The sequence below is a fragment of the Echinops telfairi genome, unplaced genomic scaffold (genome assembly GCF_000313985.2).
Source record: "Echinops telfairi isolate 266 unplaced genomic scaffold, ASM31398v2 ScPeMD7_443;HRSCAF=831, whole genome shotgun sequence".
Lineage (NCBI taxonomy): Eukaryota > Metazoa > Chordata > Mammalia > Afrosoricida > Tenrecidae > Echinops > Echinops telfairi.
The window spans coordinates 30592595-30620235 of record NW_022104341.1 but is presented as its reverse complement, the minus strand read 5'-3'; the positions used below and the strand labels follow the sequence as shown (position 1 = coordinate 30620235).

The 27641-nt window shown below is 41.2% G+C and overlaps 1 protein-coding gene across 1 annotated transcript in view; it reads right to left on the bottom strand.

The window, feature by feature from the left end:
- Window positions 1–7062: 7062 nt before the first annotated feature.
- GTF2B (general transcription factor IIB) overlaps window positions 7063–27641 on the bottom strand; it is a 37421-nt gene continuing 16842 nt past the window's right edge. Inside the window, exons 3-7 of the mRNA XM_004699275.3 lie at window positions 14119–14252; window positions 11498–11644; window positions 11238–11367; window positions 8931–9212; window positions 7063–7647 (exon numbers count right to left, since the gene is read on the bottom strand). Of these exons, the coding sequence (XP_004699332.2) occupies window positions 7514–7647; window positions 8931–9212; window positions 11238–11367; window positions 11498–11644; window positions 14119–14252 (827 nt within the window). The 3' untranslated portion in view covers window positions 7063–7513. The remainder of the gene's footprint in view (window positions 7648–8930; window positions 9213–11237; window positions 11368–11497; window positions 11645–14118; window positions 14253–27641) is intronic.

The following is a 27641-nucleotide window of genomic DNA, read 5'->3' as shown; positions in this document are numbered from 1 at the left end:
TGGTAGGTGGTGGTGAGTAATGGTGGTAGTAGGTGGTGGTGGTGGGTGGGTGGGTGGTGGGTAGTTGGTGGTGGTGGAGGGAGGTACTGTCAAGTCAGTTCTGACTCATGGCAACCCGAGGTACTGCCGGTCGGTCGTTCCTGCCCCCTCTTCTCCTTCGCTGCTGTGCTGGAAGCCACTGCTGCAGGCACCGTGCGGTCCATCTTACCAAAGGTCTTCCCCTTTTATTGACCATGGTCTTTACTGAGCAAGATGTCCTTCTCTCAGCAGTGTTAGAAGGGATTACAGATCACTGTACCAACCTAGGCTTTGTGGGCCCTGACGTTCGCTGGAGGGGCCCTATTTAAGAAACCTGTGGTTTTTGTATTTATGGATACAAAGATCAGTGCCGGCCTCGCAGGGAGGGTACAGATGCAGCTTCATTTTCACAGCTGCCTCAGAGGGACCAAGGTGCCTTCAGCTGGGAGAGACGCGGTTGGAGTTGTCATTCGGGAGGGAACCAGTCATGGGGTGGAAAGCTGAAGGAGCCCCCCGAGGCCTGCCCTGCGTGTGCGGTTAGGACAGAGGGTGTGGATACCTAAGCAGCGCTTGGGCAATAGAAAGGAACTACATGTGACCCGGGGACTAGGAGACAATCACAGGAGACATGATGTCATTGTGTTGAATTTAAGATTTTGTCAAAATATGTTTTAAATCTACAGGCAACAAAGGTTGAAAACCAGCATAGCGCTTGGTCTAGTGTTTAGAAAGGTGCGTTTGGTGCCGGTGTGGAGTTTGGGGCTACCTGAAATGTTGGAGGAGTGTACAGGCACAGCCAGCGTGGAACATAGTTTACAACTTCCTATGGCAGCTTCCCATCTGTGCCTACCACCATACCCAGCTATTTCGCTTGTTGGAAGGTTGATAGTTCTATTTGTAACAATTGTGTACTAGAAACCATCCAAATGCCCAGGAAGAGAGTTGATATAGTGGCTGTTCACCTAACGGAAAACAATATTGACATCAGGATGAGCACCCACTGTAATTGCTTGAATCTTCAAATACAGTGACTGTAAGAAACCAGACACAGTGCGTAGTGTATGATAGCATGTTGCCATGTATCAGAAACTGATTTCATGGCAGAGAGTTTGAACCATTCCTACTTACATATATGAGACAACTTCTAAAAGTTTCTGAAAAAAATTAAAAGATCATGGAATTTCCCCACAAACTTTCTGAAACACCTTTGGGTATCTATCTGTATGTATGTACTTGAAGATAAATCATTGGTTAGTGGTAAAGTTAGTGGGTAATGAGTGATTGGAAGTGAGGGAGGCTTCTGTTGTATTAATAATGTTTATCTTACTGCTTATCTAACTACGTGTATGAAACGCCATCTTCCTCTATAATTATATGCCCTTTTCTGTATGTGTATTTCAAAAATTTTAAAAATACAAAAAAATGAATCGTTCTTGGTAAGAGTTCTCACTGGGCACATTGAGAGAAAAATTCATTGACTTTCTACTTACCTAATGAGGTCACAAATCATCTGAGAGTGTTAACTCGTGCTTCGTGGTGTGTGAATATGTCAGGAGCCCAGGTGGTGCTGTTGGTAAGCATTTGGGCTGCTAACTGCAAGGTCTGTGGTTCAAACCCGCCCACTGCTCCCTGGAGGAGACGTGCGCCCATACATTTACATCCCTGGAAACCTGACGAGTCAGAATCCAATCTAACAGAGCCTTTGGTTTTCTTCTTTGGTTATACAGCTACCTCATGGGGTGGACACTGGTACAGACGGGAACTGGAAACGCAGGGAATCCAGGATACGGACCCCTCAGGACCAGTGCTGAGAGTGGCGATACCAGGAGGGTGGAGGGAGGGTGGGGTAGAAAGGCGGAACCGATTACAAGGATCTACATATAACCTCCTCCCTGGGGGACGGACAACAGAAAAGTGGGTGAAGAAATGACATCGGACAGTATAAGACATGACAAAATAATAATTTATAAATTATCAAGGGTTCATGGGGGTGGGGTGGAAATGAGCTGATACCAAGGGATCAAATAGAAAGCAAATGTTTCGAGAATGATGATGGCAACAAATGTGCTTGACACAATGGATGTATGTATGGATTGTGATGAGTTGTACGAACCCACAATAAAACGATTAAAAAAAACAAACTACTCGTGAATTGGGTAGAACATGTAACTTAGAGGCAGTTCTTACTTGCCCTTCAATGTTTACGCAGATTTGTCCATTTGGAAACTTAAATCACAGTAACTGTCATTTGGTGCACGTGTAGCTTTTAAATCATTGAAAAGGCTTCAAACCCTTTCTTACTCTCTGCACCCTATGCACCTGTCCAGACTCACCTACAGATTCCTCTGTAAGACAGTCAGCTAGGGCTCTTTCCCAAGGGGACTGCCTGTTCATGGCTGGCTGTCACAGGCGGTTGCCGATCAGAGAAAGGAAATGGAATTAATTGTTGCTTCAATACTATGCAGATGACAAGAAATGGCTTGTGGTCACCTCCCTCGGAATTCTCCAAGTGAGGGGGTGAGAGAGTGTCCCCCTCCCGCTGGAAAAATGCTAGTGAGGGTTGCCAGCGACCACTTACACTTGTGAAAGATTCGGAAGCCCTTCCTGCCAAGAGATTGCTGTGTGGTGCTTTTGCAGAAAAGCCTTGCTGTCTTAATGGAGGGAGGGTGTGCAAATATCTGGAAGGGGGGTGTGTGTTTAGGGGTTCAGGGAATCTTTCAGGAGCTTCACAATTGGCAGATGAGATTAAAATTCCAGCAACAAGAAAAGTCAGGGCCACTGACAATTGAAAATATTGACATGGGGCACAGAGACCTATTGGCTGGATTAGGACCAGATGGGTAACAGGCTGACCCCCTCAGCTGTTCATCTTGATAATTAAAGTAAAGCTTGCACCTGCGATACAAAATTAGCTCAGAACCCAAAGGCAGCCCTAGGTAAAGTACATTTGGTTCTTGGAACACAAAGGCTTAATATCAAGAGGCATTTAGTTTGGGAAACATTTAGTTTGGAAGAAGGGTGAAAGTCCAATGTTGACAATTAACTCCTTCCCACCTGGGCAGATGTACAAAGAATTCACGAGCTCACAGAGGTTTTTTGAAGTTAAAACAAGTAAGCTCTCTTTGTTAAAAGAGTCTACTTGAAACTATAACTTAAAGTGGGCCCTGAGGGAGCCTATGAAGGGAGCGTCAAGAGTACTGCTTAAAGCAAAGAGCACTGGATGGAGTGAGGGTGGGGCCTGGGTCCTAGCCCTGCTTCTACCGAAATATGGGCAGAACTGCCTGATGGTCTCTCTAGGCTTCTCTGATCTACAAAAATTGGGAGATTTGACCCAATCCCCACTCCCACCCACAAAATCCCAAGCTCATCGCCTTGAATTGATCCCAGCTCATACAGGACAGTCGAGCTGGTTCTTAGGGTTTCCAAGACAGAATGTTTCTGGGAGCAGTCTTGGGTTTCGCCCTCACCCTCACCCCAGTTTATTTGTTTAAACCACCGGCCTCCCTATTAACAGCCCAACGCCTAATCCACAGCACCACCAGGGCACCTCTGGAGACTGGGCTAGAGCACTGATGTTCAGATTGCCTGAAGTTGACCAAAAAAGGTGTGACCTTGCAGAATTAGATTCACAGCAGGGGTTATCGATGAAAGTGGCTTCCTGTAGTCTTTTACTTACATACCAGGTCACAAAAGCCATACGAACCAAATTTCAACAATTAAAAGAAAAAATGTTTGCATGCCAAAAGTGGACCCACTTTATAGAAATCACCTTGCCTGCATCAATATTCCTGACTAAAACATGGACCGAACAAGGAAGCCGGTTGCAAATTTTAAGCACAATCTAAGTACACAATGAGATGGATGTGCATGTCCACCTGGTTAAGAATTTAATTCCTAATTGTGTGTTTAATTCTTATTGTTAGCAAGACCTGGCTGGATATGGATTTCTAATATTAATAACTGTCATACTAATTAAGATCAAGTAGTTGACACTAATCATTCTACATCTCAAGTGGATTTCAGGAGTAATTAGCCAACTATAAACCTCCATTTGGGACCTAATAGTCTTGGAAGATGGACAAAAGACACTAGACTGCACTGAGGAAGAGAGACCACACACTAGATGGGCTGAGCTGCATCCTTGGGATTGCTGTGGACGCCTCTATTAAGTGAAAGTGAGCCACGAATCAGGTGAAATCATTCCCCAACAGTGAACCATTACACCCAGTTCCAACCACAGCTTAATCAAAGCCATCGCCTGAATCACTCAGTCACTACTTTTTACAGTTTTATCAAGAATGTCAACTGCAAAGTCAAGGGTGGGAGGAGGAATATTGCATTTTTAGTATTACTTTCTTAGTGGGCATTTCCTTCCCTTGCCCCGCCCATGTTTTAGCCAGTATTTGGAATTGAGCGAAGTTGAATAAACCATGTTTCTAACTTTGATAAACAGAATTAGCCTTTTAATTCTAGTACAAGGGTAAGTAAAAAATATTGCTCTAAAATCATGAACATTTATTTTAAAATACCAAATATTCAACTATTGTCTTCACATAACTCTACACACTTGGAAGTGCCTCCATCTGAATTAACAATTTCCTTTATAAAAATTAACAAAAGACTGGGTCCTGAGAACCAAAAAGCCAAAACCAAACTCGCTGTTATCAAGTCGATGGTGACTCGGCAGGATAGAACTGCCCATGGCCTTGTGAGTTTGAGACTTTATGGAAGTAGAATGCCCCCTCTATCTCCCAAGGAGCAGCTGGTGATTTTGAACTTTGGACCTTGAAGATCACAGCCCAACATGTAACCACTATGCCACCAGGGCTCCTTTGGTCTTAAAAGTGGAGGTTAAACATACCCCAAATGCGCCACCTCTCCACACTGCTGTACCACGTCACTTCTGACACACCATCCCCCACCTTCTGACCTGTTACACCCCCTTACTCCCCAGGGCGCTGCAATTTGCTGCAATGGCGACTCAGAACTCACAATAGAAAGGAAAATAGCTCATGTCTTCTGGGTGCTAAGTCCCAAATCAAAATTCAGATGTCCTTCTGGGAGGAGTCTCCTGATCTCCACGGTTATGGAAGGTGGTCCAAGAACCAGATGCAGGGTCCGATGGATGTGTTCCACTCGGACTCTTCCTGGCAGCAAGCTCCTTGCTCTGGCCTGAGGTCTTTGTACACAGCAGGAGGGCAGTCACAATACCACCTGTTCGCAATGACTCAGGGGAATCCTATCAACAGCTTTCCCCACCTTTTTACCCAGACTTGAGCAAGACACAGTCCTTTGGTGGGAGTTCTAGACAGGCCAGAAGAACCACAGTAAAGAACTCCTGCCCTACATCCTCTCTCAAGCTTTCCCCTTAGACTACTGCGCTCTTTGATTTACAAGGGGCAGTCTGTCATCAAATGCTTCAAGTCAGGTTCCTTCTCAATGCTGAGATTTGGAAAAATAAGTCTGAATGGGCAAGATCACAGCTGGAGGGTAGATGGGGTAAGGATTTCCAATACAATTCTCACACTGCTCTTCCTACTGAGTATTGTTTACTGGGGCTCTTGTTTCTGGAGAAAATCAAGCAGATTCCTTGTCACATCAGGAAAAACCCAAATCCTTGATACAACTCTTTGGACCTTTTTCTTACAAAGTTAACCTATCAGATTACCCGTGGGGAGTCCTTGCTTTGGATTTAACTGGCCTGACATGCCCTCTTGGAAGCCACTGCTCTGAGTGGTCCTTCTTCTGAAGGCACCTAACCAAAAGTCGGACAGCCTGTAGCTGTTCACGCATGGCAGGCACATTTAAACACGGTTAAAAGCGTCTGCAAGTATGAACCCTGACCCGAGTGGCATACTTGTACACTTGTCCTCGTGCGAGAACTCCCGGCAAACTGCTGCAACTCTCATATGGTCAAATACCATCTTGACTTCCCTTGTGCTGATCCCCGATATGTTGGAAACAGACAAAAATTGCTGATACTTTATGTCAGCCTTTTACTAGCTTTCTAACAGATGCATATAACCAGGAAAGCAAGACTAGATATATGAGGGGCTTCAAAAAGTTCATGGAAACGTATTCCATTTCAAGCTCCAATTGACCACTTGCCCCTAAATGTATGTGTGTGTGTGTGTGTGTGTGTATATATATATATAAAACACAAACTTTTCACAAATTAACTTTTCCACCAAGTTTCTGAAGCCTCCCTGTATCACTCTTGAAACACTGGATTATAAAAGTGTACAGCCAAGTAAGGAAGGGCATAAACACTGCGGCTCAGCGTACTTGTCAACCTGGAACTGGTGGGTGGACTGAAAGTGCTGTCCAGGAGGGAGACTCGGCTCGCCTGGGGAGGGGGAGCTCTACCTCCACCTCCAGATGATCGTCGTCTTGCATTCCTCTCTGGTATTTTCCTCCTCGGCTTTGAGTGTTTGAGGTTCTCATGTCATGAGAGGAGGACTGTCTTTCTCGAAGCCCAGAACTCACCCTTCCTTTCCATGGTCAGCAGAACTATCAGTGAAGATTCTAATCTTCCACAGGGGGAAAAGTTCTCTGGACCGGACCACTAGGCACAACAGGAGCCCATCCTGGGTGCAAATCCCGTTAGAGATGTGTAAGCGCCGTATTTGTTTTCACAGTGCCGTCTCCCCTACAAACTGCAGGACTGGTGTGTGCACTCAGTTGTGCTGGTCTTTCTCACAATGCCCATTCACACAACTGCTAATCATGACCGCCCAGGGACGTTTGTCAAAAACATTCTGGATCATCTCAGAACGCAATAATCCCATCTTAGCTATTCTTTACCCTATGAATATCCCAGTAAAATATACATACATAGGTTTTATAAAGTGAAATGTTCACATCCGAAACTTAAGATCTGTTGCATACTGTCTGTCTGCTGTTATCTAGACCTGCCTCCCCTTCTCTGCTCAACAAGCTGAGAAATCACGAAGTATCTCCCTGGTCCAGATGTCACTTATTCCCTTGACATGCGTCTCTTCATCACACACACACACTCGTTCACTAAACATACTGTTGTCAAACAACGGTTTCCAGAAGTCTTTATTTCCATAACTTTATTAAAATAAAACATATAATAAAGAAAAATAATGGGAAAAATAGACCCCTATCAGTTTTATTAGCTACAGTATGCACTATTTGTAATTATATATTATAAATTACATATAACTTGTAATTATAACAAAAATTTCAATTTTGAAAAATGTTTTATTCAAGAATGACATCATTTCAAATATCTTCCAAAATAGTTTCCTAGAGTGCTACAAAAGAAAGCAAATTCATTAAGAAATTTAAGTCATTAAATACGTTTCACTAATATATATGTATAGAAAGCCAAGCAATTTAGACTCATAGCCCTGGAATGCATAACATATCTTTTCTTTTTCTCCGTGAAAGGCTCAATCCGGCACTGAACAGGCAATGAACAACAGGCAAAGTTCAGCGTTCACCAGAGTCTGGCATCAGCGACCGTCACTTACAACTGTGGTAGTTTGTCAACCGGGGTGTCAAATTTGAAGTCTGTAGGAAACAGATCTGGGGCTCGAGGATAGATGAGTCTGTAGGACTGTCTGATGGTTACATCAGCAACACCAGCAATATCTCCAATTTCTAAAAGACAGAAACCAACATTAGCATAATGTCTACCCTACCTTACACGCGTACCACCTGCACTCCAGAATGACAAAGGGAACAAAAGCAACACACAGAGACAACAAATAGAACCAAGTAGCTAACTAATGAAATGCACACTAAGAAGTAGAAAGCAGTAGTTAAAGTAAATAATAACGTTAATAGTACTTGGCACCTCAGGGGCTTTCAGTAGTATTAAATGATTTAAATTTGTAAAACATCTGCGCAATGTTCAGGACATAGGAATAATTGGTAATTATGTTGGTCATCATATTTAGACTGAGGGCTGCTCTATCTTCATAAATCTTTGAAAATGGAACAGTAATCTATGAATACATTCTTGTAAAGAATATATATTCTTATATTTGAATATTCCCCATAAGTTCGCCCCAACAGCTAACCTGTTTAATAGCAAAATGGGATCATACTACATTATTCTTCAAGTTTTGTTCAACTCAATACAGCTGAGATCAAAGAGTTATATACCCCATAGCATAACAGATGGCACATTTAAATAACTAATAGTTGGCTTCCTCTTTCTAATTATTCATCCTATTATTTATTGCTTTTAGCAACAGAGAGACAGCCTCAGCTGAAGTGAAAAGCCACTTTGAGAAGGGTGTTACAGATGTATTGTGGCCATCAGTTCAATGTCCTTCGTTTTAACCCACCTGCTCCTTGTTCTGTATAAAACTGAGGTAGCAAGCCTGTGAAGAAACTCACTTTATAGTTCTGTCTCAACGTTTCTCTACAACACTGAATTTTAAAAATGACTGTAGAAGGCTGAACGACTTATATCCATGTACTGAAGTAAGCAGCTGTGAATAGTGTACAAGATGAGCAGGACCCACTGAGTGTTAAAGCTGCAGAGGCAACCTGAGGGGACTTCAACTTCATGGAAAACTGCAATTAAAGGTAATAAAATTCTCCCAGCTCTGTGAAGCCCCTCCTATTTATAATGTGCCTACCTTAAGATACCACGTCAGGCAGTCAGAGATAAACAGGACTCCTCCTCAACTTAAATATTTAAAAAGAAAACCAGAGGGAGATGAGGCTATTCAATAGAAAGCACACATTTGCTTAGTTATGCCTCCAAGCACTTTAATTTATGAGGCTCTTAACAGCAAAATGTTCTTAATTTTTAATACTGAAGAGTTCAGTGTGGGTTCTAGATAATTTATCAGCCCCGAAATTATGAAAATATAATTGTAGATGACAGCTTTCACCACTTCATTGCCGTTCTTCCTTAGGGAGAGTCCTACCTTTTTGGGTCCTCTTCTCAGCTGAAGCCTGTGACGCCATGTAAATAGCTGCCGCCGCCACAGATATTGGGCTCCTCCCTGGCACCAAGTCCAACTCTACGGCCTTACGGGCTATATGTGTAGCTGCCATTTGCACTTGCTTAGGGAGACAAAGGTTTGAACAGAACCTGGACATGAAGTCCCCAGTTGTAATCAAATCCACACTTGTTTCTAAAGCTTTCAAAATAAGTTTAAAACATCGACCAATTTCCTTCTTAGAAATCCGTGATACAGCACATATCTCTAAAACAGAACAAAAAAAAAACACCATGTGATTAAATCTACTTCAGTCATATAATATAGTTCACTCTGAATATAAATTTTACTGAAATAAAGCCTAAATATATATAGTTGATTTTTAAAGCTACTATTTCTGGTTATAAAATACATGTAAATTCAATCGTGTCTTAAAAATGAAACCATAACTCTCTCAGTGATATTTCCCATCAGCTCAATTTTAAAATTTTCAGTTATTTTCTTCAATTCATGCAAATATATTTAATTCAACAAAAACCTTTTTAGTATTTATCCGAGGGATACCCCCCCAAAACTGGAATTACCCCCACCAAAATTATGTACTTAATATTTTGTTACAGAACAATCATATCACCTTCAAAGTATTCTCCAATTACACTTAATACATTTGTCAAATCTGCTATTCCATTCTTTTTAAATGAGTCTGAAACATTTTTCCAATGTTTGGATGGTTGACAACACCTCCTTCGTTTTTTCTTCAACTCTTGTATGTCATCAAATCCTTGTCCTTTCGTGTCCCTCTTCATTTGTGGGAACAAAAAGAAGTCTCATGGAGCAAGGATCAGGTGAATGTGGTGTGTGAGACAAGAGAGGCATGCTGTTTTTCGCCAAACACTGGTGCATTAAGATGGCTGCGTGAGCAGAAGCACTGTCACGGCGGCAAAAGCAGTCCCGTCTACTACAGATCAGGCCTTTTTTGTCGCACTGTTACACTACCTTTTCAGAACCTCTAAATAGAAAGCTTGATTGATGGTCTGACCAGGTGGAATGAACTCCAAATGCACGACGAGTGGACATTTTCACCCGTTCAGGAAGTTGACATCCAAATCGAGGTTTGTCATCAATCGACATTTTACCTCTTTTGAAATGAGAGGTTTTATACTGGAGTTTTTTCCTGTAGTGCTGTCCTTGTAATCTGTGTTCAACATCACAACAGTTTCTGTGGCACTTTTCACCAGCAGGAAATAAAATTTCACAGCTGCATGCTGATCTCTTAAATCAGCCATCCCAAAAAAAATGAGGTTCAAGCGTAACAGCTTTTAAGAAAAAATTCACTGTAACCAAAGAGAGCTTTCCCAGGTGATGCCACTGGGTGCACTAACTCAGAGCAAGTTGCCTGATACTCACCTAGTGGAAAAAATGCATACTACAAAAGATTCACCTAGCAGAGGCTTTTTCTGGATTTGTTTTGGGGTACCCCCTCATATATTGCTCTGTTACAATTGTACCAAGGATATTTCTTAAAAAAGAACCCCCAACCAAAAATTTAAGCAAAATAAACATGTGCAATACTGCTTTTAAAGGCTGTATCTAAATGAGATAAAATATTTGCATGTTATGCTGAGAATTCTAACTTATAATAACAAACAATTATGATGGTAATAAAGGCTACCTTTTCAGTGAAACCCAAGGAAATGTGTTGAATGAAGAACAATTATGGTCTTAAGCTAAAATGAACTTTGGCAGTGACACAGTAACATGTTGGCACATATTCGTGGCTAACTGGAAATGGGAGAAAAAAACATTTCTGTCAAAGCTTGAAAGGTAGAAGTGAAAGTGTAAACTATATATAAATCAAGAGAAAAAATCACTACTGTTTTTATGACTCTGAGCTGTAGAGAACTATACTGGGAGAGGAAGCTCTTGTCCTTCGTCAAGTGCATGGACTCACTGCAAGGCCTGCTCTGACTCAGAGTGCAAGCACCACAAAGCCCGCCAAGTACAGTCACCTACAAGACCCTAACTAGAAAAAATAAAAGGTCAAGTGGGTTCACAAGGGCTCAAATACCTACATGAGAAAGCAGTACAGAAAAAAGCTTGGTTAATAAAAGTACAATACAAACTTGTCAAGGACTAAAATTTGCAGTATTGGCAAATGCTGCTCAGGTGTGTTACAATCTGTAACGATGAAGACTTGGCTAAGCTTCTTCGTATCAAAGTTGCTTGACTTATTTATTATTTAACAAAATGTATACAACAATATCATTTTTATCAACAGAACTAAAGAAGTACCTTTGAAAGTCCTTGGGACCCCTTCTTGTCGACAGGCAATGTAGAGACAAGCAGAAGCTATGGCATCGTTAGCTCTTCCCTTCAGGCTCTTCTGCTCATACACCTGCTTGAATAAATTGTTTGTTCGATCCTTCAAAGGAGAAAAAAGAAGTTTAACTCTAGGCCATTTAACTTGTTGTGATATAAAAACTCCACGTTTATTATATTATGTTAATTAAACCAATGCCAATGTGGTTTAATAGAAGCAGACAAGAACTTACAACTATATTTCTAGGGAGATTGATTCTGTCTGCCATGGTAGTGATTTCCTTGAATGCATTCATCATGGCTCGGTCAGAGCTACTCATTGTTCTCCGATTTTGGTATTTAGAATTGCCAAATTCATCAAAACTTGCAGCCCCTGTGCCCTGCAAGACAAAGTTTTTAAAGTCTATGCAAATAGAGACAACTGAAAACACAGAGATGACTCCATGTAAAAATTAAACTGCCCAAAAACATCCCTGTGCACTCCCCTAATCCTGTCAGGAAAAGTACCAAGCTCATATGGTTTGAAAGAGGTTTTCTGTCAAATACTTAAAGAATATAATTCTTAGCAACTGCTCAAGAACACAAAAATGGACCAGTTAAAGTGAACAAAAGAAAACAATAATTCACAAAACCAAGTGTAAAAAAGAGAAAGTCCAACTTTACTGATAAATAGGATACAAAATATTAAATATCAGAAAATATCCAACAGTGTATCCTGTTCCATGAATGCAAGAACACCTATTAAAAAATCTAGTAAAAAACACTACTGTATTAATAGATCTAAGGAGAAAAACCATATGATTATCTATAAAGGTGATAAGGCAAATAAATGAAACAAAATATATTTTGATAAAAACTAACACTATTGATAGATACTGCTTCTTCACATTAAAACAAAAACAAAACCTCTCTCTCCCAAGCCCCATGACTCAGGAGAAACACTGGCATAATTACCAAAGTTGGAAGCAAAAAGAGTGGCACTTCCTCCTATTAATATGTAACAGGGCAGTGGAAAAATGACCAATATTGTCAGGCAAGAAAAAAGCCCTAAAAGTATAAAATTAGGAAAGAAGGAATAAACTTAACCCTTTTTGCAGAAAAGCACTGGGAAATTGGCAAGGTCAAGATTAATAAACAGAAATCAATAGCTTTTACATATACAACCAACTGATTAGAACAAAATGGCTACATTATGTCCATTAACAACAGCTACAAAGAGAGAAAATATCCAGAAGTCAGCATAACAGACATGCCAAACCTCTTAGAAGGAACTTTAAAACCCAAGTGAAGGACTTATAGGCCTAAAGAAATGAACAGACCATGTATTTGGATAAAATTGACTATGAATATGTCAATTTTTCTCAAGTTAGCTTGCAACTAAGCTAAGCCAAAAGCAGAATGAAAATAATAAAAGTGGTTTTTAAAAAAAATTATTAATTAGAAGTAACTTTAAAATTCACATAAAAAGTCCAAGGAAGCAAATGCTGAATAGGAAGGGTGGTACAGGCGAGGGAAGATTTGTCCTATTAAAAATGAAAAGTGTGACATTTGCGTAACTAGACAAGAATAGGCATAAACAAAGGTGTCACTTTAAGATCTAAAGTGAACCTGGCCCAAGCCCTCATATTTTTAATTTCTACATATGTATGGGAAACAGAACAATGAATAAAGAATACTGGAATTGGAAAAAAAAAAGAATAGACATTGGATAAAAGTTCAGAAGTAACCATAAATATATAGAATTTGGTATACAACAAATATAGCATCTAAAAAAATATTTCCCCCCTCTTTTTTGTCCTACAGCCACAAACAACTTTCAAAGGATAGAGGAGAAACCATAAATAATATGGTTACCTGTTATTGGCAAGGATAGGGGATTGAGGTGGGAATTGAGAGTTTTGCATGAAGGGTGAGAACTTTTTTATATTTGGGGGTTTGAGTCATATATTTCCTATTAAAAAAATTAAACATTAAAAAAAGTGTCAATTACTAGTTGGAACTAACATTTTAAAATATCCTTAGTCTACTTTTTTCTACAACTTGTTATGGGCAAAGCAAATGTAAAAATGCCCTAATAAAGGCTGTATGTGAGGGGGGAGCTGTATGTGGATATAATACTGTCAAGTTTTTGACCTAGCCTACCCTATGCTTCTTTAATATATGAAATTATAGCATGAAAATACAATTAATGACCTGCTATTTCTTGACAGTTTCTTAAAGACAGACTAGGCAGTAGCAAAGGCTGAGCCCTAAAATTGAATACAGTAAATTGATAACGTCCTTCAGAATATTGCCCCGATTACTCTAGCTCAGGCAGCAAAACAATGCCAGGCTGCCAGCAAGAATAAGCGATTTAATGCCTTAAAGAACAATAGCAGCCACCAGTACTGCGCAGACACCACCTGCTATGTGTTACACTGTAAGTATTTAACACACATTCTCAGGTAAATTTTTAATGTCTATGAAGTACTGTTCTGATTTTACAGATCAAAGTCATAATTAGGAACGTCATAAATTCACCAACATGAGAAAAGCTATTCCTGAGCTCCCACTTATCTTAAGTGGAATGGAAATAAAGAGAAAACATTTTAGACACTCAAGGAGCACACAAGTATCAACTCACAAAACCAGACTACACTTCCTGTGAAGAATGCCCTTCATGGAAACACGGACCTGAACATGAAAAAATGCAGGTCAGCTATTATTCAAAATTGTATAACTAGTAAATCCTATTCACCGGGCACAATTAACCACTGGAGCAGCAAGCAGTTGGTACTTCTGCAAAGTTTGCCAACTTCCAGAGGACTTTGGTCATTTTTGCACTTGCTAGTTCTTGTTAGATGAACATTAATACCTTGCCAATCATGGTAGATAAATCTCCATCACTCAGAAGAGGATTCTGAGAATCTCCAACTCGAGATGGATCCTTTGTTGCTTTGTCATTGCTGAATGTTCTCCACTCAGATCCGACATCAATAACTCGGTCACCTACAAATAAATATAAGAAACAAACCTAAATTATCTTTTCAAATTAGGATTTACAGATTAAATGTCTACTGCACAACTGAGTCCTTTTGGCTTAGGCTATCTAGGCTCCAGAATAAATAGCATGTCGCAGCCACTTGTCCTTAAGTATGTCTTTGAACTATTGTGCTAATCCAATAACTATTTTAAAAATCATGTTACTCACGTAAGTTAAAAAAGGAAAACACAGTCAAGATTAACACAAATAGCCAAATAACCTATATAGAACTAGTGTAAAAACAAACCAATATATAATGATTCACAACAAAATTTTTAACAAAACTTGCAACAGACGTGGGGAAAAAAAACCCAGAAAATGGTTCACAATAGTAATTAATATATTTGCTTAATTTTTTTGAAACTAAACTTTTAAAGATCATTTTATAGGGGGCTCGTACAATGGTTATCACAATCCATCCATCCATTTTGTCAAGCACATTTTTATATTTGTTGCCATCAACATTCTCAAAACATTTGCTTTCTACTTGAGCCCTTGGCCATCAGTTCATTTTTCCCCCTCCCTCCCCACTCGCCCCTCCTTCATGAATCCTTCATAATTTACAAGTCATTATTTTGCCATGTCTTACACTGTCCGACGTCTCCCTTCACCCACTTTTCTGTTGTCCATCCCCCAGGGAGGAGGTTATATGTAGCTCCTTGTAATCGGTTCCCCATTTTTACCCCAACTTTGCTCCACCCTCCTGGTATCACCACTCTTATCAATGGTCCTGAGGGGTTCATGTGTCCTGGATTCTCTGTGTTTCCATTTCCCATCTGTACCAGTGTACATCCTCTGGTCCAGTGGGATTTGTAAGGTAGAACTGGGATCATGATAGTTGCAGGGCGGAAGCATTTAAGAACAAGAGGAAAGTTTTATGTTTCATCGTTGCTACACTGCACCCTGACCGGCTCATCTCCTCCCCGTGACCCTTCTGTAAGGGGATGTGTCAAGTTGCCCACAAATGGCCTTTGGGTCCCCACTCTGTACTCACCCTCATTCACAAGGATGTGATTTTTGTTCCTTGATGCTTGATACCTGATTCCTCCCATACCTCATAATCACACAGGCTGGTGTGCTTCCTCCATAGTAGGCTTTGTTGCTTCTGAGCTAGATGGCTGCTTGTTTACCTTCAAACCTTTAAGACCCCAGACGCTATATCTTTTGATAACCGGGCACCATCGGCTTTCTTCACCACACTTGCTTATGCCCCCATTTGACTTCAGGGATTATATCGGGAAGGCAAGTAAACAATGATATGATTTTTCCTTCTTTGATGCCTGAAACCTGATCCTTTCGACATCTCATTATCACAGGCTGGTGTGCTTCTTCCATGTGGGCTTGGTTGCTTCCCAGCTTGATGGGCACTTGTTTACTTGCAAGCCTTTAAGACTCCAGATGCTATATCTTTTGATAGCCAGGCACCATCAGTTTTCTTCACATTTGCTTATGCACCCATTTGTCTTCAGTGATCTTATCGGGAGGGTGAGCATCATGGAATGCCAATTTAATACAACAGTGTTCTTTGCATTGAGGGAGAGTACTTGAGTGGAGGCCCAATGTCCATCTGCTACCTTAGTACTAAACCTATAAATATATGCACATAAACCTATTTCCCCATCCTCAGCTATATATATATATAATTTACATATGTACATGACTGTATTTAGACCTCTATAAATGCCCTTTGCCTCCTAGTTCTTTCCACTATTTCCTTTTACTTGCCTCTTGTCCCACTATCATGCTCAGCCTTCATTTGGGTTTCAATTAGGTTGCATAACCCTTGCTCAAGCCCTACCAGGCCTCCTACACCCTCCTCACCACCAATTTGGATCACTTGTTGTTCCCTGTCCCAAAGTTTGTTAACACCACTTCCTTCCCTACCCTCCCCCTCTCCCATGTCCCCCTGGAACAGCCAGTCCCGTTGTTTTCTCCTCCAGATTATTTATCCAGGTATGCTCCCTTCTTGATTCGCTCCGTTTTTGTTGGTTTTTGGGGGGAGGGGGGAGTTCAGACCATGATGCTTCCCCACCATGTGACCCCAGAAATGTTCTTTGTCACAGTCTGCTCCAATAAGGGGACAGCGTGACATATGCTGCTGTTATTTGCCCAGTCCCCTGTGTCCCATTAGCTCCAAGCAGGGAAGTCATCCTCTGAGCATCGTGTGCCAGCATGGGGCCCAGTCCAACTCTTTCTCTTCCTCCCTCCCAGCCTGCCTCCATCCGGGTATGGCATGCTGGCCCTTCTACCCAACCTGCTCTTTGCCACACCCACTTCTGGGGTGTGTGTGTCAGTTTGGCTCTGGATGGGGCCAGCCCTATAGCTCTCTCTTTCCATGCACCCTTCCGTGTGGCCACGCTGTCCTCATAGGTTGGTGCTTCATGGTAGAGTCTGCATGCCCATTCCAGGTTCTATGCAGACAGGACCAGTACTCTCCCCCTGGGTGGATTAGTGCCCTCCTCCCTCCGTTATCATTTCTTTCAACATCCCCATTTTCTCCCTCCCCCCTCCGTCCTATTCCCATTACTGTGTTGGACCAACATGTACCTCCTTGGGTTTGGTCCAACCTCCTTTCACTTCCTTGTCTCAACGCAATTGTTATAATATAGGTGGCTTCTCTTCTATACCTACCCTACTGATTACACTTACCTCAGGGGACTCATGCTGTACTTCTCCTTTTGTGATTGGCTGACTTCGCTTAGCATAATTTTCTTCAACTCTTCCCATGAAAAGACGTGTTTCATGTGCTCGTCGGTGCTTTTTAGTGATGCATTGTACTCCATTGTGTGTACGTGCCAGAGTTTACTGATCCACTCATCTACCAATGGAAATTTAGATTGTTTCCACCTCTTTGCAGTTGTGAATTGCACTGCAATAAACATTGGAGTGCATACAAGTGGTCGTGGTTTATTTCTTACCTCTTCTGAGTATATACCCAGTAGAGGGAAAGCTGGGTTATAAGGTAGATCTATTTTCACCTTCTTTAAGCGGTCACCAGACCGCTTTCCATAGCGGTTGTACATATCTAAAGGACCACCAGCAATGTAGGAGAGTTCTTATCTCGCCACATCCTCTCCAACATTTGTTGCTCTCTGATTTTCTGACTTGGGCAAGCCTCAAAGGTGTCAGATGGTATCTCATGGTTGTTTTGATTTGCATTTCTCTGATGGCTAATGATCGGGAGTATTTTCTCATATGTTTATTGGCCATATGGGTCTCCTCCCTAGTGAAACCTCTTTTCAGTTCTTTTCCCCACTTCTTCAAGGAGTTAACTGTTTTCCTCTTTTTGCAGGCAAGGAGAGTATTGTAGATTTTCGTAGTAAGCCCTTTGTCTGTTGTGTCCTTGCTAAAAATCCTCTCCCAGTCTGTGAGTTGCCTTGTTACCCTCTTGGGAGTCTTTTGATGCACACAGGTGCTTTATCCTTAGTAAATCCCATTTGTCAATTTCAGATTCCCCTGTGTGTGTACCCTGCCCTGTTGTAGTTATCCTTTGTATTCCCTGGGCCAAGCATCTTAGGTTTGTCCCGATTCCTTTGCTAATGGTCCTGATGGTTTGGGGTTTTACTTCTAGGTTCGTGATTCACCTTGAGTTTGTGCTTGTGCATGGGGTGAGGGAGACATCCTGTTTCATTTTTCTACATGTGGATTTCCATTGTTTCCAGCACCAGTTGTTAAATGGGGCGTTGCCCTCCCACTTGATGCTTTTGGGGCCCTTGTCAAAGATCAGTTGTCTGTATGCTGATGGTTTTATTTCTGGGTTTTCTATTCTTTTCTATTGGTCGGTGTATCTGTCATTATGCCAGTACCATGCTGTTTTGACCAGTGTGGCTTTGTAGTAGGTGTGAAAGTCAGGTAAAGCGAGCCCTCCGACTATGGCCTCTCTTCTTGAGGAGACCTCTACTAATTCTGAGCTTCTTCCCTCTCCATACGAAATTGGTGGTCAGTTTTTCCAATACTCTGAAGAAGGTTGTTGGTATTTGAATCGAGATGGCATTAAACTTATAAGGTGTCCTGGGAAGAATAGACATCTTTACTATATTGAGTCTTGCGATCGGTGAGCATGGGATATTCCCCCCTTTGTGGAAGTTGCTTTTGTTTTCCTGTAGTAGGGGCTTGTAGTTTTCCTTGTATAGGTCTTTTGGGGGTTTTTTTTGGTCAGATATATCCCTAGATATTTCAGTTTGTTCTTGGCTATTGTGAATGGTACTGTCTTCCTGATCTCCCCCTTCCATGGTCTTATCTGATGTATACAGCAAACTAATTGACTTCTGTTTGTTGATCTTGTATCCTGCACTCTTCCATATTCCTCTATCACTGTCAGTATTCCAGTTGTGGAGCTTTTGGGATTTTCAATGTACAGAATCATGTCATCTGCAAATAACAACAATTTCACCTCCTCCTCTCCCAGCTGGATACCTTTGATGTCCTTCCGTTGTCTTATGTTATTAGCTAGGACCTCCAGTACAGTATTGAATAGAAGTGGGGAAAAGGTACATCCTTGTCTAGTCCCCTTTTTCAGTGGATTTAGTCTTTTCTCTGTTGACTGATGTTAGCTGTCGGTTTTTCGTAGATAGCTTGTATTAACTTGAGGAACTGCCCTTCCATGCCTATCCTCCTTAGCATCTTAATTAGGAATGGTGCTGGATGTTGTCAAATACTTTTTCTGCATCTATGGATATTATCATGTGGTTCTTATACTTTTCCTTATCAATGTTGTGTACAATATTGATGAATTTTCGGATGTTAAACCATCCCTGCATCCCTAGGATGAATCCTACCTGATCCACATGGATGGTGCGTTTTTTATACTTTTGTATTCTATTAGCCAACATCTTGTTGAAGATTTTTGCATCTATGTTCATTAGAGATCTCGGTCTATAGTTCTGTATTCTTGTGGGATCCTTGCCCTGTTGGGTATCAAAGTTATACTGGCTTCATAAAATGAGATTAGGAGTTTGCCATTCTTTTCTACTCTCTGTAATACTCTATGGAGGATCGGTGTCAGCTCGTCCCTGAATGCTTTGTAGAATTCTCCAGTGAAGCCATCTGGTCCGGGAGTTTTTTTGTTGGAAGCTTCTTGATAACCATATCTATTTCTTCTTTTGCTCTGGGTTTGTTTAGGTTCTTGACCTCTATCTGGGATAGTCTAGGGAGGGATTGTTCTTCCCAGTATTTGCCTATGTCTTTCACATTGTTGAATTCATTAGAGTACAGACTTTTACAGTACTTTGTGATTATCCTTCTAATCTCATTAGGGTCTGTTGTGATTACCCCTGTTTCATTCCTCATCCTATTGTTTGCTCTTGCCTTTCTTTAGTTAGGTTTGCCAGCAGTCTGTCGATTCTGTTGATCCTTTCAAAGAACAAGCTTTTTGTTGTATTAATCGTCTGCATTGTTCTTTTGTCTTCTCAGTGGTTCAATTCTGCTCTGATTTTTATTATTTTTCTTTTGCTGTTGGAGGATTGTTCCATTGACTCTGTTCTAATTGCTGGAGGTTTTGTGAGAGCGTATCCATCATAAGTCTCTCTGCCTTTTTCATATATGCTCTATTGAAATCAAGCTACCTTTAATGACTGCTTTCGCTGAATCCTATAGGTTTTAATATGAAGTATTCTCATTCTCGATAGCTTCTAGAAACTTTTTGATCTCCCCTCTAATCTGAGTCAGTACCCACTCATGTTGCAGATCATTATTCATCCTCCAATTGTTTGCCCTTGTTTTCCTGGTCGTCCTTTTATTGATCTCCAGATTTATGACATGTTGATCGGAGAAGGACGTCTGTATAATCTCTGTGTTTGAATTTACTCAGGCTTGACTTGTGACCCAGCATGTGGTCTACCTTCGAAAATGTGCCATGTGCCCTTGAGAAGAATGTAGGGTTTTTTGCATTTGGATAGAAAGCTCTAAATATGTCTATCAGATCTAGTTGCCTAATTGGAGTATTTAGCTCTATAGTCTCTTTGCTGAGCTTCCTTCCCAGTGATCTATCTTTCTCTGAAAGCAGTGTATTAAAGTCCCCTACTATAATTGATGAATCTGTGATCTTTTTTCCTCTTCTGGATATTTTGACAAATTTCCCAGGTCTCATTTGGCGCATATATATTTATTATGCTCACAGGTTCCTGGTAAAGTGACCCTTTGAGCATTATAAAGTGACCCTCCTTATCTCTTTTTATGGTTTGAATCTTGAGATGTTTTGAGATTAGGATTGCGACTCATGCTTTTTTTGAGTCGCTGTTTGCCTGGTATATCTTCCTCCAGCCTTTTATTCTTAGTTTATTCTTGTCTGCGAGTGTAAGATGTGCTTCCTGCAGGCAACAGATTGATGGGCTGTTTCCCAAGCCAGTCTGCAAGCCTTATTTTAATGTAGGAGTTAAGGCCGTTGACATTTAGAGTTATTAACATGATCTGTAGGTTCACTGCTGACATCGTGTGCCTTTTGATTTGGGTGTTTTCCTATCACCGTTATCACTGTGCTGTCTCTTTGTGGGGGGCTTTATTGCTATCTTTTTTCTCTGTGGCCATGTTATCTTTGCAATTGGCATTGGCTCATTGACTTCTGGTTGGAGTTGGGCTATATGGTGTTCTCCTATTTGTGCTTGGTGGATGTTGGTCTTCTGGCCATAGTGAGTCGGAAAGGATCTTCCTCAAGGTTGGGTGTCTTGCAGCGTATTCTTCAAGTTTTCCTTGTCCTAGAAAACCCATCTCTCTTCTTCTATCTTAATAGATAATTTGGCAGGATAAAGGATTCCAGGCTAGGTATTGTTTTCTTTCAGCTTTTGGAAGATATTAGTCCACTCTCTCCTCCTCTTCATGGTTTCTTTTGATAGGTCTGAGCATATTCTTACCTGAGAGCTCTTGTATGTGACTATCTTCCTTTCTCTTGCTGCTCTTAGGATTTTCTATTTTTCCTCAAAGTGGATAGTTTATTATTGGTGAGCTCTTCCTGGGGTTTAGTCTATTTGGTGTCCTCTCTGCTTGCTGTATGAGTGACTGATTCTCATTCATTAGGGTGGGGAAATTTCCTTCTAGAAATTCCCTTGTTAATTTTGCTGTTGGCTTCTTTGCTGTGTCTTGTTCTGGTAGGCCAATAATTGTTCCTGTTCATAGCATCAGTCACTGATCTCAGGTTTTCTTCCGCCTCTTTTATTATCTTGTTGTCTTTCTCATTTGCTGAGGTCTGCCTGATTGTCTTAGAGGTCTGCCTGATTGTCTTCAAGGTCAGTGATAAGTTTCTCAGCCTTCTCTAGTCTGCTGTGAGATCGGTGATCTTGTATGCAGCTTCTGCTACTTCATCCGTTAGCTCCTATATTTCCCTTGGATGCATGGACTTCATTCCCTCTGTCGTGGACTTAATCCCCTCTATCATTGCATCATTAGTCTGTGTAGCTTCCCTCATCTCCTGTATTACTCCTAGCAGCCTTCTGAAAAATTTCTTTTTGTGGCAGATCCATGTCAGATTCTTCTATGAGTGTCATTAGCTCTGCTGTTGTGGTTTGTCTCTCTTGTTTTCTTGTAGGGAGTGATGCGGTATGCTGTTGTTTATGTGATGATTTCGAAGAGGTGGGCGCCATATTTCTGGGAGACCAAGAGGTCATTGTTTGACTGGCAACAGTTTTTTCAAGGGCTGCCTGTGGCCTATTATGGAGGTTGGTCAGGCTGTTGTATAGGCAGGTGCCGTGGTGACTCAGTGGTCAACAGTGGTGAGAGGTGGCGAGCACCACTGAGGATAGCTCTGCGGAACTCAATTTTACTGATGGATAACTCCGGTACAGTGGTAGGGCTATAGGGGGCCGATGGGCGGGTTATGTTGCTGTTAGGGTCTAAGGTGGTGTGACCTGCGTGGGCTGGGGGAGCTCCCAGAACTAGGTCGCTGGTTCCCTGTATTCCAGATCTAGGCTAGGTTTGAGGCAAGGATGCCCTCTGGGCCTGGAATATAATCTCCACTGATTCACTTGCTGCGTGGACTGGGAGCAGATGGGGCAGCAAAGATCCCCAAGCTGCAATAGACCCAGGTAGTGCCTATCTGAGGCCCCAGGGACCAGGGGCTTGTTGGGTGGGCCTGCAAGAACCTGGTCTGTGACTCTCTGCGGGTCCTGCTAGGCAGTGTACAGTCGGCCTGCAAAGACTCAGTCTGCGACTCTGGGCAAGGCAACTCAAGGAAGGCCTGCCAGACCCGTCTGAAAATTGGACTCCCGCAGCTAAGGCAGAGGTGGTGCTTGTTGTGCCTGCAAGGATCGGGGCGGTGGCTGCAGGCTGCGGGCTTTAAAAGCCCTAGTATCAGTCTCTGCTCTCCCGCAGCTCTGGGCGAGTTCACACTATGGGCCCGAAAGCCTGGGTCCATGACTTGGACTCCCACCACTAAGGCAGAGGTAGAACTTGGTGTGGCTGCAAGGACCGTGCACAGCGGCTGCTGGCTGCAGGCTTGAAAAGCCCTAGTACCAGTCTCTGCTTTTCCATGGCTCTGGGTGAGTTCACACTGTGGGAAACTAAATTTTTATGGAAAAATAATTTCACAGAAAACTAAGCGTAAGCTTACGTTTAAAAATAATTCAATAATAAAAAACCATTCTCTTCTCATTTAAAGGGAACACTTATGAAGTCTTAAACGGGACAAGGACATGACAAAGACATATCAAAGGTGAGGGAGACCATTAGCCCTAAGTCATAATGGTGTACAGAACTTTGAAAAGGTCTTGTGAAGTCAAAGAAAAGTATCACAAAAACATGGCTGGCGGGAGATTAATACATCCTATTTACAGGTGGAACTCCCAAAGTGGAATTGGGAGCCATAACTAGAGCACAAACATTATGTTAGTCAGAGGAGTTTATAATATTGGTCCAGGGTTCTTTCCTGAATCAGTCAGAGAATGACTCATGACCATGTGAGCACCCCCACCCCCACCCCCACCCGCCCCACCTCTACAGTGATTTCCATCAAGGGCACATCCAGGTAAGCCTCCAAGACTGATTACCCTCCTGGCCTCATGTGTGTGTACGCTGGCCCATGCTTGGGAGGAAGCCAGTTCTAATGCATGTGTCCAAGGGAAAGGCTATTCACAGCCCTGGTCAGTGCTCCGAAGGAATTCAACAGACATTTAATCCATGTGCGGATTCTCCACATGGATTTGAGGCTTTTGCTGTCATTGTCTTCTACAAACTGCTGCTCAGAATTTAATTCCCTCTTCTATCAAAGATTTTATTGGCAAGGTAATTTATACAGATTAAACTTTATGCCTAGAAATCAGTGAGCGACAAGCCAGGTAGGCAATTTTTAATGTAAGGCAAAGAAGCAGGTGCTAAATAGGACATACCAAGAAACCAGAGATCAGAAGACCTGGCTGCACTGTCATGTTGGTGGTGGGTGGAGAAGGGGGTTCTGGCACTTTCCTGGCCTTGTTTTCACCAATGCAGTTTCCAATGTTCTTTAAGCTTCTTCCCATGATCATCCTGTTTCCTTTAAGCAAATCTAAAATATTTGGAATCCCCTTTGGACACCCTAAAAATGGTCACCATAACTTTCCAAGTTGACCCCCGGGCATCGGATTTAAGTAGCTCAGCAGTTATCTTTGGAAGCCACTGTTTTGATTGAACCTTGCTCTCTGGATCCTATTGGCACATCCAAGACTCCCTCTGGTTACAATTTGCTCCACAGAATTGTCTTCTTTTATTTCAATCTTGCTTATTAAAAGAACAATGGAAACATCAGCTTTTTTAACTAGCTAATCTTCATCCAACACTTTTGATACCCATCAAACTAAAAGCTTGTTGAGGTCAAGTTGCTTGCTTATAATTGAAGATACTAAGCCATGTGAGATCTCGACTTCAGTAGCTATAACATCACTGGTAATTCTCCAGTCATCTTTTACCACTTTTGGGACTTCAGATTCTCCATTCTTTAAGTTGACAATCTTCCTTCTCTTAGCTCATCTTTGATGTTTTCTTGACGGTCGATACATACACATGCAAAATGCTTAAAAATGCCATCATCTGATTCATAGTGACTGTATAGGACAGAACAGAACTTCCCCTTTGGGTCGTTGAGGCTATAAACCTTTATGAGAGCAGAAAGCCTCATCTTTCTCCTGTGAAATGGCGGTGAAAGACCACATTAGAATCGGTGCATTTTAATTATGGTATTGGTGAGGCATACTGGAAGTGCCACGGGTTGCCAAAAGAACAAACAAATCTGTCTTGGAAGAAGTTGCTTAGAAGTGTGGATGGCAAGACTTCATACTTTGGACTTGTTTTTAGGAGAGCCCAGTCCCCAAAGGAGGACATCATGCTTAAAAGTGGAATCCGAAATGAGGAATACACTCAATGAGGTAAATTGACACAGTGGCCACAACAGCGGGCTCAAACATAACAACTGTGAGGATGGCACAGGATGGGACAGTGCTTTGTTCTGCTGTACATGAGTCACTATGAGCTGGAACTGACTCAATGGCAACTAACAACAACACATCTCTGAACCAGTGGTTCTCAACCTTCCTAATGCTGTGACCCTTTAATACAGTTCCTCATGTTGTGGTGACCCCCAGCCATAAAATTATTTTCGTTGTTACTTCATAACTGCAATTTTGCTACTGTTATGAATCAGGCGACCCCTGTGAAAGGGTCGTTCAACCCCCAAAGGGGTCATGACCCACAGGTTGAGAACCGCTGTTCTAAACCATTTCATATAGTCGGTACATTAATCAAAATGTTTACAAACTACAGGAATAATAAAACTAAATTTAACATTGTACTAAAACATTACCAATAGCTATGGAAAAAATTCTATTTTCTCTTGTTCTTGTAATTGGTTTTTTTTTCTTTTAGTTTCTTTTTAAAACAGACTTCAAATCACCTAGGAGTAACTATTTTTCATCTGAACTATATCACATGGGGATCTGAGTTAGAAGTATAGCTCCTACCGCCATCCTTTTTATACAATGAGAAAATTCAAGGAAGCAGGGAGATAAACTGGTTATAAGGCTGTTTCATTATATTAGCCCAAAATAAAAGCTAAAGGCTAAGGGAAAATAGCAACAAACTTTTTAGATGAAGTTTTCTTTTAATCATACCCACCATCTAAAGCAGCAGTTCTCAACATGTGGGTTGTGACAGAGGTAGCCCAATTCATAACAGTATAAAAATTATAGTTATGAAGTAGCAACGAAAATAATTTTCTGGCTGGGAGTCACCATCACATGAAGAACTGTATTAAAGGGTCATGGCATTAGGAAGGTTGAGAACCACTGCTCTAAAGTGACCCCACAATATGTCCATGCCTTTATGCTTTCAAGGGGCAGAGAGTGAATCTGATCATCCTATTCAGCAAAATAGAACACAAACATATGCAAAACAACTATAAATATATTGTTGGCTTAAAAATCTGGAGTTACTAGATTATTTATAAATTGAACAGAAAATTAGATGCTGTCATTAACTTGTAATGTTTTATTAACAAAATTTGGAAAGAACAAAAAAAAGGTAACATTTTAACGTTTCTCTAAAAATCTGAAGGCAAACTATTAGTTTGCCAAAATGCTTTTACTTCATTGTGTTATTTATCTTGGCATCAGAGTAACTCACCATGAGTATTTTTAACTGCGTGGTCTACATGGCTTTTAAAAAGGCAAAATGGAGTGGAGGGAGAGACAGACAGACACACACACACACACACACACACACACACACACACACACACACACCACGCCACCCCCCACCTGGCCTATGATAGTATAAATAGAAAACTCAGCACTGGGTAGTGATGCAATTTTTCCACGCACGTGGGAATGATCTAAATGACTCATTCAAGAATCTGAAGTTTTTACTAACAGTTCCTTTCCTTTTTTTAATCTTTAACTGTTCAGAAGCATGTAGAAGAATTGAAATTTCCAAAGTAACTCAGATGGCATATCTGAAAACTTCAACTAAACCAACCTACTACACTAAGAAATATGGTAGATCACTCAGGAAAAAAAAAGAAAAGAATACATAACGGATTTTCATTTCAAGAAAATCTAAAAGGGGTAGCATTGAAAATTTGACTCTGGAAGAAAACTGCAAGACAGTATCTTTCTAAGGTCTGAGTATAGTAGTACAAAGGAGTAAAGTACTTGGTATGATGGACCTAGGATAAGAAGCCTGTCAATTACATACATAAACAACCTCCTATGTCCTTTAAAGCTCGGCAAGTCAGTTTCCTCAAGACACACTCATTTTTATATAATACTAGAATAGAAAGACCATATATGAAGAATTAAAATAAGCTAAATTGTTCTTTACAATCACTACTACTACATCTATGGGGTGATCTTTAAATAACTGTGATCAAATTTCTCATCCACAAAAAGTCAATAATTTAGAATTTTTCTTTCAGGAAATTGAAAACTGTCGAAACAACTCCAACTAGGTTTAAAATAGGAGCCCTAATGGCGTAATGGGTTAACACACTAGGTTGCTAACCACAAGGTCAACAGCTCAAACTCACCAGCTACTCCCCAGAGAAAGTTGGGGTTTTCTACTTCCATAGATTTGGTATCAGAAACCCACGGGGGTAGTTCTACTCTGTCCTAGCGTTGCTACGAGTCAGAAATGACTTGATGGAAGTAAGTTTTTGAGGTTCAAAATGCTTCCATCGCTGAAGCCTATTTTATAATGTGGCAATCCCACTTGTAAGTATTTACCTACAAAAATCTCCTACAAGGATGTTCACCACAGCCTTATTCATCATATTAGCCCAATTTTACACGCAACCCAAATACCCTCCTTTAGAAAATATATAAAATGGAATACTACTCAGCAAATAAACTACACTCGATAAGCTGAATGCAATTAAAACATACTATTCCAAGGAGGCCTCAAGAGTTAATGGAAAGGTTCCATTTTCTTTTCATTCTATTTTTCTACGAACCTTTGAAGCCCCCGCCCATAAGCCAAAAAAGTACATACTATCTGATTCCATTTACTGACAGAAATCAATACAGCAATTGATGCTGACGGGTGAGGACTAACTGGAAAGGAATGTAAGGGAGTTTCTGGAGTGATAAAAATGACCTAAATAGCTTGACTAAGGTTTTAGTTATACTGGTAGGAGGTATAATGATAAAACTCAAACTATATATCTAGGATCTGTACATTTGTATATAACTAATATCTCATGTCAAAACGGGAGCCCAGGTCATGTAATGGTTACACTGGGCTGCTAACCACAAGGTTAGCAGCTCAAAACCACCTCAGAAAAAGAAGAGGGACTGTCTATTCCTGTAAAGAGTTTGTCTCAGAAACCTACATGGTAGCTCTACTCTACCCTATAGGGTTACTTTGGGTTGGAATCAACTTGATGGTAGTGAGTTTGGTTTTATACA